Here is a 21696-nt window from a genome sequence, read left to right as displayed (position 1 = left end):
TTCAAACCCTTTGGTGAATAGGAAGCGTACATCTGAGTAGAAACCTATTTGATAGGACGAATGCGAAGAATTTCCAAAAACACTAACGGTACTTGTCAACCATTTTATATTTATGATCAAAATGTAATTGCACAGAAACTCTTACTTAACGATATTTAGTTGCGCTTTTACGATTCCATTTATTTGCTGGTGCCTTTGTTAACTTTTAATCTAAAATGAAAGTCCGAAGCATACTTAAAGTTAGTATAAATCTCATGATAAAGTTCAGGAAAATCCCCCTTTTGTACAGACCGCTTATGAATTTTAGTTCTTGAAAATTAGTTCTGAAATTTAGTTCTTTGCTTTCTTATGAATTTTAGTTCTTGAATTGCCCCTTGAATTACGATTCCGTTCTTTAATTTTATCAGCTTAACTACTTCAATGACAGAATTAATATAGAATAACTGGCATATCTCAAATCTTATTCGATGAAGGTTATTCTGTAATTGGAACAAAACGATTAAATCTTCGCAATTAACCTACAAAAGAACCTTGCTTCAAAATAATACTCCTCATCCCACCATTCAAGTTTAAAAATTAAATAAGCCTGTTTGTGCTGGGTCTAAATGCTGTAATTTGTCCGCTGGCATTCACTTCTGCGCGATGAATCTAAAACGAGCCTTTTTCGCAGAAATAAGATGCAATCAGAGAACAAGTTTCCAAAACTCCGCAATGGTATATTGAAAGGCAAACTCGCGCTTAAACGAGTCTCTTCAATTAAAGATTGCCTTCTCATAAAGAATGAAATGTAATATCTTAAGGAGAAAGTACGATTTTATTAAATTAATCAAAAATGAGAACTTAAAATATTTCTTATTAATCTCAACTAGACTTGAACGAATATTTTTAAATTTTTTAAAAAAATCTTAGTATTTTCAGAATCGATACAAAATGAGCACTTTTATTTACAAAATGCATCATCCAGCCTTTCTTAATAGGTTAAGTTCCTTTTATTTTGAGGCATTTTAAAGTTTTCAGGTAATTTAATGTTTCTAAGTAAGAAATGTCATACCTTAATTCCAATGATTAAACGAAAATGTGCGAGCACTTTCCTTGTATGTATATTCTAGATCTGTTTATTGTCACCTTCCTCGATTGTTAATATTGTAATTTTATGCAAATTTCCCTACCTGATTTTGCCAATTTGTATTTAGCCTAAAAACTAACCATACGAAGATGCGCCTTGCACAATTCCAATCGCAATAAAAAAAATTGCTTTCTATAGTAAATTGTGGACTGCATACTTTTTTAGAGTGTAAATCAGATCAACTGATCCTTCTCCGTCAAATTGATTCGACAAGTTTCATTAGTGCAACAAATGCAGAAATTCCTTGGAAATTTAAACTTCCAGTTTTCTGTTGTACTTCTGATTTCTGTAAATAGAAACTACTTCAATAACTAAAAGGAAAACGAAAATCTTGAAATCGTTGTGCCTTAAAGAATTTAAATTCGCATGTTTTCCGAAGATTCGATTTCTGTCCACTCATTGAATAACCATAACCATGATAGCCAAAGCATTCTCAGATTGATATTTCATGGATAATGACATTATATTTAAATTAACGACTTGTAAATCTTGGCGATTAATGCGAGACTTGAAATTTTCATTTAAATCCTGCTTGGTGTATTCATAGGCTAGAGCGAATAATTGGAATATGGCGATTCGTTGACAAGTTTTCAAATTTTAATTTCTGAAGTTAAAACTGTACAAGTATAAAAATGCCAATTTGTATAGTTCAATTATTTAACCTATGTTTTGTGTATAAATGCTTTAATTTTTGTACTCAAGTTTTGTATTCCATACTAGTTGTATTCATTGTGGCATTTGTTAACTTTCTTAAGCTTGGCATATATTCATATTAGGAAAGTGGAAGGTAAATACACCACTTAAAAATGCTAAATATGATGAGACTTCTCTCCTTAAATATAACTTCTGACAATCGAACTTTCCAATTAGTTTTATTTAAAATTTAATCTCATTGATAGCCAGCTTCGAATTTAGCATTTTATGTGCATTTATCATCTCGAAACGTGTTCTATTAATGATCCTTCAAAATGGAGCTTTTCTCCCGTTCATGTTGGCGCCGTTTTCTATTTTACAATATCTAGCTTGTATGCTATACAAGAGTAACTCTTCCCTCAAATTCACCTCACAAGAGGTTATTCATATTTGGATTTTTAATCTTTAGTGTTTTATATTGTTATCTTTGAATTCTTTAGCATTTATTGAATTTTTTAACTGTCAAACCTATTGTAAATGTTAGTTCTCTTTCTGTACTCCTGTCTGATGCGACTATTTAAGTGTTTTATTTGAATATCAATGTGATCATTTATTTTGAAATAACTGTGAAATTGCATATTTCATGTAGTGAATATTCATGAATAAATCCGATTCTTGATAATTTTGAGTCCTTATTTGTTTTCTCCATTTTTGTCTCCTTCATGAAGTGATTGCATTGCTGCCTCTTTCATTCTTGTATAAGCAAAAAACTCGAACGGTTAATCAATTGTTTAAGTTTTAACTATCAAAGCTTTTTAATCGGGTGGATTTTTCAGCTTTTATTTAATTTAAAAGTGAAATGCCATAGTTCAGCTTGGATATCTAAAGTTTCAAATTCATGCAAAACGTCCATATCCTGCTTTTGCTTTTTAATATTTAATTGCTGAAAAATTGTATATGAAATTAAGCCTCCGGTGCAACTTTCGATCCATTTCCCCCCCCCTAAAGTTTTAATTAGAAATTGTTAGTCTACAATCAGTCTCGTTTTTAGGAACGCTTCTATCGAACTTGCAACTTAATGGCACTTAAGTTGATTAATCATATTCTGATTTGGGCTTTGTAGTTAATTTCTTTCAAATTGTGCCTCCCTATTCAAACTTCTCTTGCAATTTTCCAAACGATTACAAACTACTTTTGGACCTCTACTTTGTCTGATTTGATGTTATTCATACTTTCCCTCCCCTATTGTTAAAATCTGTTTCCCTGTAATAACCCTGTTATTGTTCGGCAACACTTAGTATTGCGCCAGTGTCTTAACGCTCAACATAAAGTGCGCTTCAAGTTTTGACTTTAGAAAAGGTGCATAGTGCTGCATTTAGTAATTTAATATCTTGATGGTAGTCTTTTTCAGAATTATTTCTTTTATTGGTGGCATTTAATCAGAGAACCAAGGAATGCAATTCAAGAATCTCGAAAGCGTTTTGTTTCATCTTGTAATGTTACTTTCAAGAGAATACAACTGGCTTTTCTGTTTTGCAGCCACTTCTGTCCGCTAAATTTTAAATCTTTTTGCCTTTGCTTTCTCCTTTCCGTTAATGGCGTGCTTGACATTGATGGAATGCTTCAGGCAAGTTTTCCAGTAGACTCGCAAATGTAGACAAGAACTTATTTGCGTCGACAAATATTAAGCAATTCAAGGAAAGTTCTTATACTTTCGGATAATTATGGAACAAATTTAAATCGTGTAAAATCTCTCCAGAATTTCTTTAGTAAGCGAAGCAAGATTTTTAAAATATTAATCTCGGATAATTTTTATCTTGTGTGAAAGGATATCCTAAAGGCTTGAGTAAAACTCGGATTATACAGAACAGAAATGTTCATCTTTGAAACTGAATCTTGACATAAAAATTGTCGAACTTTTCATACAATTTTATTTTTCAAGTATTCAATAGTTTTGAAAGAAATGGGACGTTTCGTTAACTGAAAAGCTAATTTCAAGTTTTCAACCCATTCGGTTCAACTTGAAGTGTATCAATATTTTACTCGCAATGATTCGATTCGATATTTCTCCTCAATAGAAAAATATGAGTTCAATGTACTCTATGATGGATGTCTAGATCTAATAAATACGAGACTTGGTTCTATGTTTCATTAAGCATTTTCCAGAGCTTCATTTGTTTAGTTCCGAAAAGGTAACAAGTTTATGGAAAAGAATCTTCTCAGATAACTATTATCAATTTTAATCTCTGCAGCACAAATTTTTCTGTAATAGTGGATGAAAACGTATGTCAGAATGCAGACCACTCTTTAGTCTGAAACATTAAATGGTTTTTTAAACAAAGAACATTCTTGCTAGTAATTGTGGAGGGCAAAGTATAACAAATGTACTTGTGTATCTAAAATATTAATATAGTTAAACTATTTTGTGGAAGGAAATTCAAATTTCAGTTGAAATAGAAATATCGGTATAGATCTCTTAATTCCACTAATGAAATTTACATAAAAAAAATCTGTTGATGTGCAACATAAAGCAACTCTCGAGTAACATATTAACTAAAGCATGCATTTTTTGCAAAATTAATTTTCTCATTTAATACTTTTTTAAGTGCAAGAGTTTGGCCTAGTTTAAGCTAAACTAGGCTTGCATATTTTCTGTTGAAAACGTTCTAAACAACAATTGAAATTTGAATTACATTTTTGTTGTTGCTCATATTTACTTCTCACCAAGAAATGTTTACTAGAAAGTTTCGATTTTTAAATTAAAAATTTAATCGAAATTTTGACTCTTTATTGATCGTATAAATGTAATTAGACCTTAAAATCTAAAACATTTCAAGTGATACTCATTAGTGTCGAGAAATTTCTTCAAATTTAATAGATATGCTTAAAATTTTAAACATAAAATGTATTGTTATATCAATGAAATTGAAACAGATTATATTGTATCAATTCGTCCCAGCGCATTCTTTTGTCTCTGAAACGGATTTTTCTTATTAGCACTTTGCCATCTGCATGTCCATTAAAAATTTCTTCTCTTGGCGCCGGCAGCACTAATTACGATTACTTCGCTTATCGCCGGCAGTTTTTGAGATTATTGGGCTTGTAATTATAATTTGTCAACTTGTAAATTGTCAACTTTATAAACTGCATGCTTTACGTACGACACTACTGTGGTGTCGCCGGACGGCACACTGTTAACAAAATGCGAATGCATAAACTGTAATGCAATGTTCTTTATATTGCATCTTAGTTTGAAATTAATTGTACAGAACCTAAGCAATTAAAATATCTAATAAAATATACTTTAAATCAATGCAATGCCGCCTTACACAATTCGCAATGTAATTATCTGTAATAATTAATCATAAACTCAAACTCATTATGTGCTTGATTTTTAGGCATCAATTCAACTCTACTAATTTATGATTATTACTAATTTTTTTTTCATCTCGGCAATATTAAATTTTGCTTATCTAATCGCTATTTTCAAATCTGCACTCGATTAAAACGGGTCATATAATTATGTACAAAATAGAATTAGTAGCAGGTGATAAAGCGAAATTTGGCAGTTTGATGTATATCTAAAAAGATTTTTAAGATTCATATCTATATATTTATATATCTAAAATAAAATACATTTTGAAATTTCTCAAGAAATCTCCCTATTTTCCAAATCGATCTCGGTCAGATAACGAAAAAAAAAATCGGGGATTTGGGAGATTTTCTAAGAACTCTCAAAAGATATTCAAACAAGCTCTTGCTTAGCAGCCATCAGCTAAACAGGATTTTTTATATACCAATACTCTTAAGAGTATGGCTTGTCATTGCTGTTTTTCAGAGAGATGTTTATCCCTTCCCCCTTGTTTTTGAAAGATAAACTTGGGCGTTCCAGTATTCTGATGTATCTGAACACGAAAGCTTTGAAAAAAGGAAAATAAATGTAGAAATATACAGAACAGATAATCGAAGTGAATAATAATTGTTAAACCGTGACAGTTCGGATATGAAAATTCTTTAAGCAGGTAACTGGTGTTTATAAATATTGTAATAATGAAATGAATGTTGTGAAATAGATAAGTGCCAGGTAAATTATGCTTTATACGATTTTAATGTTGACCCAATATTTCACAATTCATAGAATATTTCAATTTCTTTATTTGGCAAAGATTCATAGTCTTTTAATCGATATGCCTGTGGCCTTCTCCAACCGATTGTAAATCCGCCATTGAAAAAGCAAATTATAAAATACTACCGATAAAGAAATTTCTAATATGGAGGGGCAATACAATGACTATCGACGCTTACTATAGACAGAGAATCCTCGAACTGAATTTCAGTCTGTTCAGAAGTTTATTTAATCTCAGAAAATTCATTAGCCATGATATATCAGTAAATAATTTTAATAGTATGAAATACGTTGGAAATTATTGAGTAATAGAGATGTAACAACAACGCCGATATGAGATGTGAAAGATTTGCGACACTTTAGCTCACCGAATTAGTTAATTGGTAATTAAATTAGAGGGAAATTGGTGTTGCATATGCTGTGTCAATATAACCTAAAAACAAAAGGTGCATGGTCCTACTTTTTGAAACCACAACTAATTGGAATTTCTTGAATTAGAACTGGTTTGTCGTCAAAAAATTTCGATTCCGTTGTCTAAAGACAGCCACTATTTGACACGGCAAGAAAATTCAATTCCATTTCTGCGCCAAAAAAAAGGCCGCTGCATTCTATATTTAGAATATGTGGGCTCTACTCGGTTGTTAGAATTGTATTTCAAAATATTGTTTGCTCCTTCCTCCTTTTGAATTATTGAGTTCTTCTATTAAAATCGGAATTTAAATAAATAATATAAAATTTAAATAAATAATATAAAATTTAATTAAAATTTAAATATAAAATTTATATATCGGAAATATAAATTGGAAAAATTACATTTTTGGCGAGTATAGAAGTCTATATCTTTGCATACAAATCAATTAGACGAGTGCCATTAGTCTATAAATTTTTGTAGAATGAGTTTATTTTCAAATCTTTTTCACGATTCCCATATATGTTATGTAGATTTTTCTTACTTAAATAATAATTATCACGCTAGCGAAATTAGCTGCCTAGCAGAAATAAATCAAAATAATTCATGCTTGCACAAAAACATCAGACATTTTATATATTTCCTAGGCATTGCGTACAATACCTGTGTTTTATATTATGCCATTATAATGTATTTTGAGCAAGTCGTTATTTTCATATCTTGAGAAATATCCATTATTTAATAAACCCAAAGATTCCATATCTCACCAAGACAAAGCCATTTCGACCAAAATATTAACCAGAAAAAATTGTTAGATATACGGCAGTATTGATCTGATTGTTGAATAGCAGATTTATTAACTCCCGAAGTGAACTTTCCGAACTTTTATTTATTGTTTTATTTCGGTTTACGAGATGGATTGACGCAAATATTTAAAAACCCGATACATAGATATGTCGGATTCTAAGATCAGAATCAAACTATTATGTTAACAAATTCAGATGTATATGAGATAAATTTTATGTAGCATGTAATATTCCATTCATAAGATATCTGTTATTTACAAAAATTTTCAAATAAAAATGGTGAGCAAAGGGGAAAAAAACGAACTCGGCGAAACGAATGATAAACAAAAGTTACATTTTTCAAAAATCAAGCTTCTTGAGTTTCTAAAGCTATTTTAATCAATCGAAAAACTCGCTGTTCTTGCAGTCAGTCTGGAAAGTATCGATTTAAGATTAGATGTAAAAAGAAAACGCACCAAAAGCGATTTCTTTGATACAAACACTTGTTTTAGAGAAGACGTTGCGTGTTAATTCCTTAGAAATCCGATGCAATATTATAAAATAGAATATCACTTCCTAATTTCGAAGCATCTGGATAGTCTGCAGGAAAACATCGCTTTAAGAGATGGTCGCTTCCTTGCTTGTAGTTTTGGTAGGTCTGATCGCGAACAGCAACTCTCCAGTTGAACACAATGGTAAATATTCTTGCCCTCTTTCGTTGAATATTTCATTAATTTTACCTTCATTTCGTAAAATTTTGTCAAAAAAAATTTGAGCCTGCTGAATAAGCATTTTATAAAAAAAATATTTTTGAAGTCGCCAAAATTTATATCAAATTAGAGATCATTCTTAATATAATCGACAATAATTTACTGGTTTTCTCGTGTTACTTTTAGTTGGAATGTATAAAAATAAAATGTTATGTTTTTCAATAACATTTTGTTTATTTTTACAAGAGATGTTCGAATACCATATTGGAAAGATATTGTTAGGGTTTCGGATCGTCCTATATATAAATTGTCGAGTCTGAGTACTTTTCTAACAAAGAGTTTTGCAATTTTTTCACTGTGCTGTATAGAAGTCGTGTTAATTGTCTCTGTTGCAGAAAATTTGTCGTTATCTTATAATCTAACTTCTTGCAATTGCTATGTTAAAATACTCTATTTCTAAGGTTTTGCAGCCTTTTTCACACCATTTTATAAGGAAATCATATTAGAGGGAACTGTTTTAATTGTTACAATCCTTCATTCGAGGTGTTTGGAATCTGCTTTGTTAAAATGCTCTGATGCTATATGGAAATTTTATTGTTAAAGATCATTGCTGCTAGCCAGTTGTTGGAATCCTTCAGTCCATCTGTTTGAAAACCTCTTTGTTAAAATGATCTCTTACTATATAAAAGTCGTGTTGTTAGAGACCATTTATTATTGCTGATCAATTATTATACTATTTCAGTAGCTATGTTTGAAATCCGCTCTATTAAAATGCTCTGTTGCTATATGGAAGTCGTGTTGTTAAATACCATTGTTGTTGATCAATTGTTATACTACTCCAGACGATCTGTTTAAAATGTGTTCTGTTGCTGTATGGAAGTCGTGTTGTTAGACACCATTGTTGCTAATCAGAAGTAATACTACTTCATTGGATCTGCCCTCTAGCGGCAAATACTAACAGTTATAATATTCGCAGTGACAGACATAGTTTTAAAAATGTGTTTTCCAGATTGAGTGATGTCTGAAACATAGGGCCTCGTCAATATCTCAAAGCACTGCCTCCTTGTATAAGAAAGAGTAGAAAAAAATGGGGTTAAAATTTTCAAGTTATGGAATGACTCATGATCAATTTGTTTCCATACACTTTTCATGAAGTTAATTTGTGAGAGTGCAATAAAAAAACCCTCACTAGTTTATTTTTTCTTCAAAACTGAGCAAAAATGGGACCAGTAAAAAAAATGCGGTGATTAAGCAAATATCTGAACAGCTTTTTCATACTATTTAATATCTTATTTTTCATGTGGTCTTCTGTCATTTCACTTTAAAGACCGAGCATGTACCTCCTGTCAGTATTTATAGAAATGAGTGAATAAGATTTATTGGAAGTTTTACGCGTCATTTTTTATTATTAACTTGCATTAAAATTGACAGAACAACATGAAAAGATCTCAGAATCTGCATCAGTATGACATGGTTAATGACCTGCATCGCATTTAAAAAGTTCCTTTTTGACTGTTATTAGAAGAAACATTTTTGCTATACTCTGTTTTGAAATTTAACAGTAAAAGTACAGCAGTTTATTAATATAGATTATAATATTGAAAAATATATAATTATTCTCTTTATACATAAGATTATCATAAGTTTCATATAAACGGGATTATAATCATATTTCACTACTCAGTTCACTATTATTATTATTATTATTATTATTCATCCCATTTGTATTCTCTTATGTGTTGCCGAATTCTCTCCCTAAATTCTGTTAGATGACTCTCAATCAAGTTTGTGCATAGGAAGAAATAATGCAATGAATTATTTCATATTTACAAACAAGAAACATTGATATTGGTATTGATAAAATTTTACTCTCAACTTAACACTAAATCGGAGAAATATTTTTAAGTATCAAATTGTTCTCGATATCAAAACAATGTTACTTTAATAGCCTTACACTTATTCTGTTTATTGAGTATATGAACCAACCTGATAGTCAAATCCCATGATATTATAAGATTTCATTAGGCTTATAATGCAATGTACTATTTCATCTATTTTTTAACTTTTGTCGTATTCTATATAACTGTACTTTCTCATCCCTTCATATAAAATTCCAGTGATATTAAACAGAATTCTTCTTCCTTAGCTTTAAACGCTGGAAGAAAATCATTCAATTAAATAGTTAATGGAACAATGAAAGCGATTTGAACTTCAGTTTTAACAGTGAAATCTATTGTAAAAAATTATGCAATTTTTTTTAAAGCATGGTCAGATTTTTTTGAAACATTTGCACTATAATTAAATTGTCATAATTCAAAAGTAAATTTTTTAAAATGGAGCTAAAATTAATTTTGCGCAATAACAGTTTCGAAATTTATGATGTAGAAACATCATTTTACTTCATTTTTTATCAATTTAAATTCTAATTTAAATTTTGAAAAAAAATAGCTAGGAGGTGTACCCTTCTATCTTCCAAAGTATATTTGTTCCTAATTTAGTAATTCTGATCAAACTTTCTACCTTCAGAGGTTCAATACACGCACGCACGTACACATTTATTTTTATTATTAATAAGAATAGGTATAATATCACATTTTTTATAAATGTTATTTGTACTTTTGTAATACAAATGCTGTTGTGAATTCAGAAAATTTTATTTCAAAATATTTAAAATAAAATAACGATCTTTCGTATAACCGGGTTAAAATTTTTCTAATGTTTAATTAAGTTTTATTCTTACTTGAGTTGTACTGATACTACACTAATACAGTTTTTGATCTACAAACGGATTGCTTAACCGCTGAACTATTACAATTTTGCCTTCCAATTCTAAATATCTTTTGATGATTTTACTCATTGCCCTATTATATCAAATTAGTGTGTTTGATATTTAGTCAGAGATTACAAAACAGGAAACTCCAAGGGTTATCGAAGTAATAAAGATTATATTGTTATGGAATACTTCCGTCAGGGCTCTTGTCAGATTTTTTGGTCGATGAAATAAACACAATCAACAGGCCTCAGTAGAAAACATTGACGACGTTTATTAAATACGAGGACACTAACACAAAGACGACAAATATATACAGCAGAGACCAAGACAAGCAACACATACCAGCACACTACAACAAATAGTAGCCCACAAATAGTAATCGGTAGTAAAGACAACCACAGCACACAAAGCGGTCAGACAGAATTCAGCAGAAGGAGGGAATCTGCGAGCTTCACTCTACGATCTCTCCAAATGTCTGAAATTCTCCACAGTCCGCTTTAGCTGTATCCAACTGCCGACTCACTATTACACGACTGGCTACTTCACACACGATTCGATGCCGTTTCCACAATAAACACAAGGACTCGGATTATATCTCAGTTCAATAATCGCTTGAACTCCACACAACCCTTGTTCTTCATTGGACTATTCCACCGTTGCTACATTATCCTCTTGATAATTGACTACGACTGATTGCAGCTTGAGATTGCCGACCGTTTATAGTTCCCGGGAGGCGGGCAGTGAAGATTCTGAAAGAATCAGGCATATAACGGTTCCTATTGACTGAAAATTCTGCAATTTTCCAGCAATATCTATTTTGTTGCCAAATTCGTCGTCAAGTATCCAAATGGTCACCAAATTTGTCGTCATGCTCAGAGATCACTGAGGTGACAATCGAACAGTACCAGATCATAAAACGGTTTTTCTACTGATTGAACTAAATGTGATGCGAAGCAAGATTACAGGTTTGTAACAATATGTTCCATTCACTAATAAAAGAATAAGGATCATCGTTCAAAAAAAAATTGAAATTTTTTCAAACGTATTTAAAATATCAACAAGCAACATATGCAAAGTTAGGAGCTTTATATGCTTTTATAAATCTGTGATTTCGTTATTAATAATTCGATTTAAAATCATTGTCTGCTTAATTTTTTTATTGTTTTCATTTTAGAGATTGATATATGGCAACAAGCATTGGAGAATCCAGACCTCGTGGGTGGTGATATGCTGATACCTCAGGGTGTCAGTTTAGGTGTAAGTATTAATAATTTAATATCTATTGTTTTTCGTCTTTTTACTTGGAGAATTCATCTAGCATTCTAAATAATGGAACATTCCTATATAAGTATCATAAACAAGACTTAACGAATTCATGAGCATGTTCCTATATTGTTTTCTAAAATATGATTTCATAAAAGTAATATGTGCGAAGGACTACGTGGTGGAGATTTCGGATTTGAGACTGAAGAATAGCAGATTTTACAAATAACCTTATTTTGTAACTCGTCAGACGTCAAACTAAAGCTTAATCGCTCAAACAGGAATCGAGCAAATGACATTTATGTTTCTTGGGAAAATACCCTTTGTTCTTGTTTTACTCATACTATTATAATTTATGTATAAAAAATGAATATTCATTTGAAACTTATCTAATTCTGAACTTATTGACATGTTCCTTACTCTTCCTGTGTAAGAAGGATTCATTACTGTATTAAAAATTTACTATTCTCTCTAAAGAGAAGAGGAGAGATTTTCATTTTTCTTTAATAGCTTTTAAACATATCATTCTGAAAAAGTGTTTTTGCGCCATCTTAAAATTAAAACAATTAGTTTCTGAATGATTTCAATTCCATTTTCCTAATTTTAATTAAACTTTCCAAAATTAATTTAACAAATTCTATTTTGTTGTTAATGGAATGTTAGAGCTGTTTTAAATTTTAATCACCTTTTATAGGTGGTTTTGCCAATGTTGAAATTACATTAAGCTTAGTTTATTCGGGATTTGACGGATTTCGATGTTCCAACTATTAGGCCATGTTGTTCTAGTGCTAGAATTTAGGCTTCGACTCAGGAAGTGTTGAAGAGACCCACCTTCAGAAAAGATCTTCCTTATAATCGAGCATGATGCATGTTAAACTCATCGAGAGTCATATTTTTCCCATTTCTCAATATAGCATTCTTAAGTGAATGAGCCGAAGTGGATTTAAAAGAAAATTCTTCAACGGATGTAATGTTTAAGTAAGATCAAAGGATATCCTCAATGGTCTCAGCCCTTGTAATGCCATCACATTTCGATACAAAACAGAGCATTCAGATCTAGCACTCAGCTATCTACAAAACAGAGCATTAATGTGATTGAAATTCGCGTATAATAAAATTTCATAATCATATCAATTGCAGAAGCTTCTAAATTATCGTAAATATCATGATGCAAGCGAATTATCGCGATTTTAGATTATTATAGTGTTTGATTTGGGAGGATCCGACAATCAATGGTGGCATTTGTTAAAAGATTTTTTTTAGTTTAAAATAATGAAACTTGAAGTTTCATAATTCAATCTTTTCGAGTCATAGAAGAGGGAACTTTTTTGTTTAAGCTGTTAATATTTCATGAATATTTTATTGAATCTAATTTTGATATATATAGTAATTATTTCAAGTAGTAGTAGTAATAGCTCTTTGAATCTAATTTTGATATATATAGTAATTATTTCAAAAGTACTTCTTCACATTCTTTAATAGACTAATAAAAGTGTATTTATTGATTAAAACAAACATAAATTATAATTATTTATCTCATTTAGAGAATTATACTAATTGTATAAAAATAAAGTTAATATAACTAAAAAGCTATTTCTTTAAATTTAAAAATAGCAAAATTTTAAAAAGTCTATTAAAATTATATGCAACGAATTTTTTAAAACTTTTATTAGCTTTTAATAGAAATCTTTGAAAAACCCTGTCTTAGGGAATATTTTCTATCAACTCTAAGTGTAACGACATGCTTTGTTAAACATTTTGAACAATTTTTTTGATTATGCATAATTTCTTGGTAGTACGCTTGCCTAGAAATGTTAGCAAATAAAAATTATCCATATATTTGTTACTGATAATGAAATTACAATCCAAGTGCCATATGAATTTTTTTCAAATATTGTTAAAAATTTAAAAGGAATAATGATGATAGAATATTTAATTATTTAGAATTTTTTCAGAATGCTATCGCCAATGAAGATTTTAGATGGCCAGGTTATCCAGGTGGCGCTATCATTCCATACGTAATCGATAAATCTTTATGTAAGTATAGGGTATCAGTTAGTAATAATTAATCTTCATCAATATTATGAAAGTCAAAACAAAATCATGTTGAAATAATTTTATGAAGATATTATTCACATATAAACGCGCACTATAAAAATATTTTTGTTGTTATTTTATGACCTTTTAAACTTAATCTTCATTATTCCTTTAATCTTTTAATTTCATTGGTCATCTTATCCTTTAATTTTTATTAGTCTTTATGTATGCTTCATTTTTTTTCTCGTGCAGCTTTTTAAAAATATATTTTATCTTTTTTTCTCCATTAGCAAGCGTGAAACCTCTGATTGAAAAGGCAATTAAACATTACCACGACAACACCTGCGTGCGATTCGAACCCAGAAAGAATGAGAAAATCTATGTGAAGATATTCAAGGGAAGGGGGTAAGTAAGTCTCTTTTATACTTAAAAAAATTGCAGTTATTATTGAAAAGATTGCATCAATTACAAATGTCTTCACATTCTTTGTAACCACGATAAGATGAAAAAAAATTCAACAGAACGCAAAAGGAAGCTTCAAGATTTGTTTCTGTTGATAATAATTGTCCTATATGATTTTCCTTGGTTGTCCAAATGTAGCCAGACTCTACGAAACGTATAATGGCAGCTGTATATATGCGCATTCAGTAGTTAGATGTATCTTTTGCATGCGCCATCTGAATCTTCTGAAATTGCTGTTAGAACTTTCATTTCTTTGGGATGTGTCATAAACTCAGATTAAACTCAACCTCTGCGTGCAATATTAAGTGAATGCATAGTGAACATTCTTAGTAGAAGTGAAATAGACTATTACATGAATGTTTTCATTTTAATCTGGAGAAGATACATATCGAATTTGTTAATATTTTATATCTGTCCCCCATTGGCTAAATGGGAAACATTCATGTAGTTGTACATTTCATTTTTCATGTAAAATATAATTTATACACACTTCAATTTCCCACAATGTTCCAAGCTAAAAAGGTTTTAAAGCAGAATCTAGGATATATACGAATGAAATGAAGACTCCAGCGGAAATTTCAAAACATTTAATTAGCCACACGGAAAACATGGTTTATGGTTGCCGAACGCACGTGTATGGCTGTAACTATGTTTCGTGTTATCTGGCGTGATACAGACAACCGCTTTGGCTATTAAGGAAAATCAAACTGGTCATTTATTATCTACTGAACAGAACTTGAAGCTTCCTTTTAGATTGTGTTTAATTTTTTTTCTATCGTGATTGGAATTATAGGTATTTGTTATTGATGGAATAGTTTTGAAGTAGCCTGTGCATTTTGTCACTCTTTAATGCTTGACACATTTAACTCGTATTTGATATTCGTCCTAATTACATTCAAGAGTCATCATGCCACAGAAAGATCTTCGAAATCTTGAAATGGGAACAGTCGTCTGCATTAAATGAACTGTGATTTACACGTTAGGGCAGTGATCCATTTCTCTTTACTAATTATTTCAATTAATTAGTTCATAAATATATTCGTCAATATGTTGTAAAAGAACACATAATAAACAATATAATGTAGATTTTTTTAAAATCTGATTTTTTCAGTCCATGGTTCCAATAATCTAGAATTTTTATATGCTAATTTGAAAAAGATTTTAGGACTACCGATGTATTTTACTTTGGTCTTACAACATCCAAAAGCTGAACAATAACAAATTTTTTACATAAAGTTTGAGAGAAAAATTTTAATACTACGTCCATCCAATTATAATAAAAGCAGGCAATATGCAATACAGGGTAATATCTTGTGTGCCTATTTAGATTAAGTACTCATTTACTTTAATCATGTTACTGCAATATCACGTAAACTGATATAACTGAAAACAGTAATTTCTGACTTTCTAGAACAAACCTTCAAATAAGAAGTATTGATTAAAAAAGAGATCGCTTAATATGTGTAAAGAATTGCAAAATTTTTAACAACTACAGAAAGACTTATAGTGATGTTTAGATGCTTAAATGCACTTATGAACAATTTTTTTTAAGTTATCAACATTTAAATCTTCAGTTTTTGCTTTTAACAAAATATTTTAATCTCCATATCATTGCTTCTATTTGATAACGATGTGTATCTTAAGCTATTTGAATTTTCTTATTTTTAATAAAAGGTGTTACGCAGCTGTCGGCAGAAACAAGACATACTCACAGCCTCAGCCACTCTCTTTGGGAACTGGATGCGACAAGATTGGAACCATCATTCACGAACTGGGACACGTTCTTGGCTTCTACCATGAGCAGAACCGTTCAGACAGAGATAAGTATCTGAACGTCTACTTGAACAACGTTCGTGCAGGTGAGAAATCATATTTTTTAATAGAAAGTCTGCGAACATTTACTCAAATATGTTTTATAAGAGAAACAATTCGAATATTTATTCAGATATGTTTTATAAGAGAAATAATTCGAATATTTACTCAAGTGAGTTCTGTGAGAGAAACAGTACGAATATTTTCTCAAGTGAGTTCTGTGAGAGGAGCAGTACGAATAATTACTCAAGTGAGTTCTGTGAGAGGAGCAGTACGAATGTTCACTCAAGTGAGTTCTGGGAAAGAAACAGTACGAATATTTACTCAAGTGAGTTCTGGGAAAGAAACAGTACGAATATTTACTCAAGTGTAAGTTCTGTGAGGGAAGCAGTACAAATATTTACTCAAGTGAGTTCTGTGAGGAAAGGAGAACAAAAATTTACTCAGATGAGCTCTGTAAGAATACAGTACAATATTTAGACATTAAATTTGAAAACACTGGGATGTCTTCTTTGTGAATGTGTTCTTATGCGAAAACCAGCGAATGCGTTCTTGTTTTATTTTATCGTACAATTAGTCAGCTAAGTATGCTTTTTAATGTTAACCTCTGCATCAACAGAACTTGTAGCAAAGGAAGAAGTGTAGGGGCGAATGCTATAAACCCTCAAAGATCAGGCCCATTCCACAAACGTGTGTGAATCTCACCCTCCAACTTTTATGTGTACTGATTACACACCATCAACTTTGTGTATAGTATACAAGTGTAAGACACACACATTTGTGGATTGCCGTGACTTCATTCCTCTATTCTGCAGCTTCAGTAAATATTGATGCAAAATGATATATTAAATGTTTCATATGACAAAGAATTATCATAAAGAACAATGAATAGGCGTATAGGATCTTTCATTTCTATCAATTGTATCGGAAATTCAATGTATAATTTGAACAACAAGACCGCACAACAAATTTAATTATCTAAGCCGGGTTTTTTTTTAAATCGTCGCATTAGCATGCATATGGATATATAAATCGGCAGATGATCCCACTGTTGATGAATTTGGCCCAAAATTCAATACAAACTTAAATTATTCATGAAAAAACTATGTGCTAAATTTAATTCATGCAGCTCTTATTACATTGACAGATATGCTTATAGATAAATGGATAAACTTCTCTTTCCCCGGTTTTGATCAATTTTGATAGAATTCTACAAATTTGGTCTAAGAATACCAAATTTTGATAGAAATATGTGAAGATTTAACTTAGATTTGCTATCATTGAAGTCAACAAAAATATTCTATTCAGTAAAATCTTTTTTTATCACTTTGCATTAGTTATAATTGAACTTGTATTCGTTTTGTATTAGTTGAAAAAAAAGGCGCTAATCTTAGAAATAACATAGAGGATGTAGGTTTGTTATATCAATTCATCAAACCAATCAGAATTAAATACAGAAGTGGTAAATACATATATAAATACTATAGAAAAAAGATTCCTATTACATTATTTATAGCTTTCTCTTTACTTGTCATTTCTCCGGACATTTCAGCTGTTATCATCTTTTTTTTATTTACACTAACTTACTCTTTTATCTGTTTATATACGGTTTGTCTCAACCAGGTGGATTGTTTTAGAAGCTATTTGTTTTCTGCTTCTATGTTTTGAGTCTGGGATTTATTAAAATTTCGTTTTTGTATTTTTATCTATTTCAAGAAAAACTTGTTCTTTACTTCTACTTCTGTCTGAGAATTCCCGTGATTCGAATTCTTAAATAATATTTATAGTCCCTAGAACTAGTTTATTTCATTTTTGGTTATGGTTTTTATTATATTTATCATTGTTTTATTTTTGGCACGTGTGTTTTGAGAATGGAGATTTCAAAGTGACTCAAACTGAAAATTCTAGCTTACTTGGGTGAAACAGTAATATTGAATCATATATTGTATCGAGTGAATAGAACATGTTTCCTTACATGCATAAAAATAAGAACTTTATTTAAGATAGAACACTTAATTTCAATCTTTTTTATAAGCTTAATGTAGGAAGAGACATTACACGTTGGTGGAAATAAATTGATAAGTATTTTTTTTCCAGTATTCAAAAATTGATAGCCCGTTCAAATAATGTTTTATAACGTGATATGATATAATCTACACTAATAATAAAGAAAAATGTAGGTGTCCGTGTATCTGTTTGTTGGTATTCTACATATCAGATCGTTTGTTCTAGAGCTATGAAATTTGTCACAAATAATTTTAAGAGGATGAAAATATGCATCTCGGTGCAATTTTTTGTCAAAATTTTAATTGTGTAAAATGTTAATGCTTTTTAGTGATAACTTGCGAAAATATAATTGCCCAAAAATAATTTTTCTGCCAGTTTAAAATTTAAAAGAATTGCCTTACTGGTGTTATTATTTTAAGTTACTGAGCAATTTTTCCCCTTAATTTAAATAGCTTTTCAAATCTTTTTTTTTCTGTTTAACTTTGAATAATACATTTCATTGTTTTATGGAACATTTAATCGAGTGACTTCCTTTCATTGAGGAAAACTAAGGAAGAAAGATTTAGCTTTTTATTTTCTCACTTTATACGAGTCATATGAAAATGAAGTTATCCATAATTTAAAGGACAGAAGGTTAAAATATATAGCTAGCAATGGTGCATATTTTGAATGAATAATTAATTACCTTTCCTTCGAAATACAATTGTTTTCTTTTAAAAAAATGTTATTAATTATTAACCAGCACATTAGGCATGAAGTTAATTCATTCTGATATGCTGATTTCTTGCTTCCTATAACAGTAAAAGATAAAAACGAATCTATGCCCTTTTAAATTTAAAATTTTAACAAAAAAATCAATATACTATTTTTTTCAGTTTTAAAAATAACTTCTAAAATTCGTTTTTAATTACAATGGCGGCGATAACGAGTGAAAGAAATATAAATGATTTTTATCATTGGACTTAAGCCTACAGTAATTAAATGAATGCAATAATTAAATTTCATTGATTGTGAATGGCAACGAGTATCCCAAAATAATACTTTCAAATGTATAATGCTTTATGCTTCAGTTCACATTATAATGAGGAGAACTGAGAAAATATTGCACAAAAGTATCAATTATCATGTAAAACTGTTATAGCTATGTATAAGTTTTGATTACAATTTTATACATAGCTATAATTTTATTGTAAATCTAAATGCCCAAATATTATTAACCTAGATGGCCGTGTTATGAATTCATTTCATCCTCACGTGCTCACTGGAAGCCAAATAGGTACACAAACATTATTATAAATTTGCCTTCTATAGAATTTGAAATTTCAAAACTAAGTAAAACCTTTTATATGCCATCTTTTTCGTATTTAACATAGTGGGCTTAGATTAAAATGGTAGCTAAAGTAATTAAAATATGTTTATATTTTAGGGATGAGGGGCAATTTTATCAAACTGAAGCCTGATGAAAACATACTAATCAACACCTTTGACTACGATTCTATCATGATTTATGGCAACTATGCCTTTTCCAAACGACCAGGCGTTCTCAAGACCATGGAAGCGAAGAATGGACAAGAGCTGCTCAACCCCTATTCCAAAACTAAAATGACAGATTCGGACATTGAAAGAGTCAACAAAATGTACAAATGTCCATAAGTCTAGATTTGGATCCAGATATCTGTATGTAGTACGAATGTGGCAATTTATACAAAAATCAGAAACCTATATTTAATAGTAATAAAAACTGGAGCTTTTAAATGTTGAAATATAATATTTTTCGTCTTTCATTTAACAATGCTGAATCTAAATTTAGTTATTTCTTCAACTTACGTTAACTTTACAAAGAATCTGATTTATATAATACTAGCCTACCCTACTATAATTACCAGCTCAAATTATTGTTTTTTTAGATTGTTAAACCATTAATATGGAATGCATATTCCACTTTAATTTCATTTTGTTTGTTGATACAAATGGAAAATAAGAATTTAATTGAATCAATTTGCTATAAATAAATGAGGAAGTGAAAATCCTATTTCAGATTTTTTGTCCAAAGAGAGCACTTTTTTCCTTAATTTAGCAAAATCATTCGATTAATTTTGATTTTGAGTTGAGTATGAATTTCATCATAACGTTAAAGCTATTATTAAAGATTGTATATTACATTTAAAACATTTGTTAAAAAGGAAGAAAACATATAGAAATAAAGTTGATTTCATTAAAAGGTATATTTTTTAGTTTTATGATAATGCAAAAATTATTTTTCTGAGATAAGAATTTTTAATGATATGGTCATTAATTTCCGAAGGTAAGTAATACAGATTACACATCCACCGACAGTAAAGCTATTTTTACTCTAGATTGAATTTTCAATTCGACACAAATTTTGGACTTTTTTATATCTTTCCTCTATCTGAATGGAATTTTTGACAACATGACAAGACCTCTCCAGGCATTTCTAATAATATTTTGTAGCTTCATTAATTAACGAAATGCTGTGTTAAGTGCAACTGTAAAAAAACGAGCAATGAAATATCTTAAATTTTCGTAAAGTTTTACGTTTGATTGTTACTATTCGACATTAAATAATAAGAATGACTTTTATTCTATGTACGTTAACGTGGTAAAAGTGAATTTTAGTGTGCACCCATGCCAAGTCGCCAATAAAGATGGCGGACAAAATAAACAAATACTTCCGCGGAACAGTTACGGTTACCATTTCCCGCCATCTAATTAGGACTTTTTACTGATAAGTATTGTTTTTTTTTCATAGCATTTCATTTTTTCATGGGCAGAATTTTTTAACTTAAAAAAAAACATCCTACGGCTTCGCTAGCAGCGGGAGCGGGAACATAGTAGCTTCGCTAGCACAGTGAACATAAGGATTGTGTGGATAACATGAACTGTACATAACCAAAATAAAAGACAAAACGGAGAAATAAGCAATTGGAACATTCTCCATACAAAATTTCAAACAAACATACTTTTCCCAACTTCATCAACTCATAAAAAAATATATTCCACTCACCCTTCATCCATTCTGCCGGTTCGATATCAAACCATTCTCAATACAAAATTTCAAACAAGCATCCTTTCCTAACTTCATCAACTCGTAAAATATGTATATATGCATATTTAACTCACCCTTCATCCATTCTACAATTTCGAAATACACCCGACATAACAAATTATGAAGGGAACCAACAATTATAACACCAAAAGAATTACGAGAACTGCGAAGAATTCCATTGCAGCTGTCTTTTAAAGTGAGAATGCAGACGATTTTTTTAAAGCGCATACTGACAATTAAAATTGCAAAAGAATAAGTATTTTCTGTTCGTATTCACATAAAATAAAAGAAAGAAGAAAATAACTTTTAATTATAAGCATAACTTTCTTTATTTAATAAATTTGAATTATAATAAATAACAAAATTAAAATCTTTAATCGATATTTTTTTTAATTTAACATTTTTCATAATGTCATTGTAGTTTATGTACAACTCAACCATTGCAAAAAGTGGTAAACAAAACAGCAGTACGGTTGCTATAAGAGG

At 30.1% G+C, this 21696-nt stretch overlaps 1 protein-coding gene across 1 annotated transcript; it reads left to right on the top strand.

Annotated features, from left to right (window-relative positions):
• Window positions 1-7619: 7619 nt before the first annotated feature.
• LOC129968326 (astacin-like metalloprotease toxin 5) lies at window positions 7620-19808 on the top strand. The gene is made up of 6 exons (XM_056082182.1): window positions 7620-7774; window positions 11737-11819; window positions 13781-13862; window positions 14153-14267; window positions 15999-16183; window positions 19570-19808. The coding sequence occupies exons 1-6, from the start codon at window positions 7705-7707 to the stop codon at window positions 19794-19796; spliced, it is 762 nt and encodes a 253-aa protein (XP_055938157.1). The 5' UTR covers window positions 7620-7704; the 3' UTR covers window positions 19797-19808.
• Window positions 19809-21696: the final 1888 nt, after the last annotated feature.

Source organism: Argiope bruennichi, chromosome 5, assembly GCF_947563725.1.
Source record: "Argiope bruennichi chromosome 5, qqArgBrue1.1, whole genome shotgun sequence".
NCBI classification, from domain to species: domain Eukaryota; kingdom Metazoa; phylum Arthropoda; class Arachnida; order Araneae; family Araneidae; genus Argiope; species Argiope bruennichi.
The sequence above is the reverse complement of the archived record's forward strand: the minus strand, read 5'-3'. Positions and strand labels throughout refer to the sequence as shown.

Excerpts from the sequence above, each read along its gene's own strand:
- LOC129968326 (XM_056082182.1), top strand. The coding sequence starts at position 7,705 with ATGGTCGCTTCCTTGCTTGTAGTTTTGGTAGGTCTGATCGCGAACAGC. Across the intron at positions 7,775-11,736 it reads CTCTCCAGTTGAACACAATG|AGATTGATATATGGCAACAA; the intron begins GTAAATATTCTT and ends TTTTCATTTTAG. Across the intron at positions 14,268-15,998 it reads AAGATATTCAAGGGAAGGGG|GTGTTACGCAGCTGTCGGCA; the intron begins GTAAGTAAGTCT and ends TTTTAATAAAAG.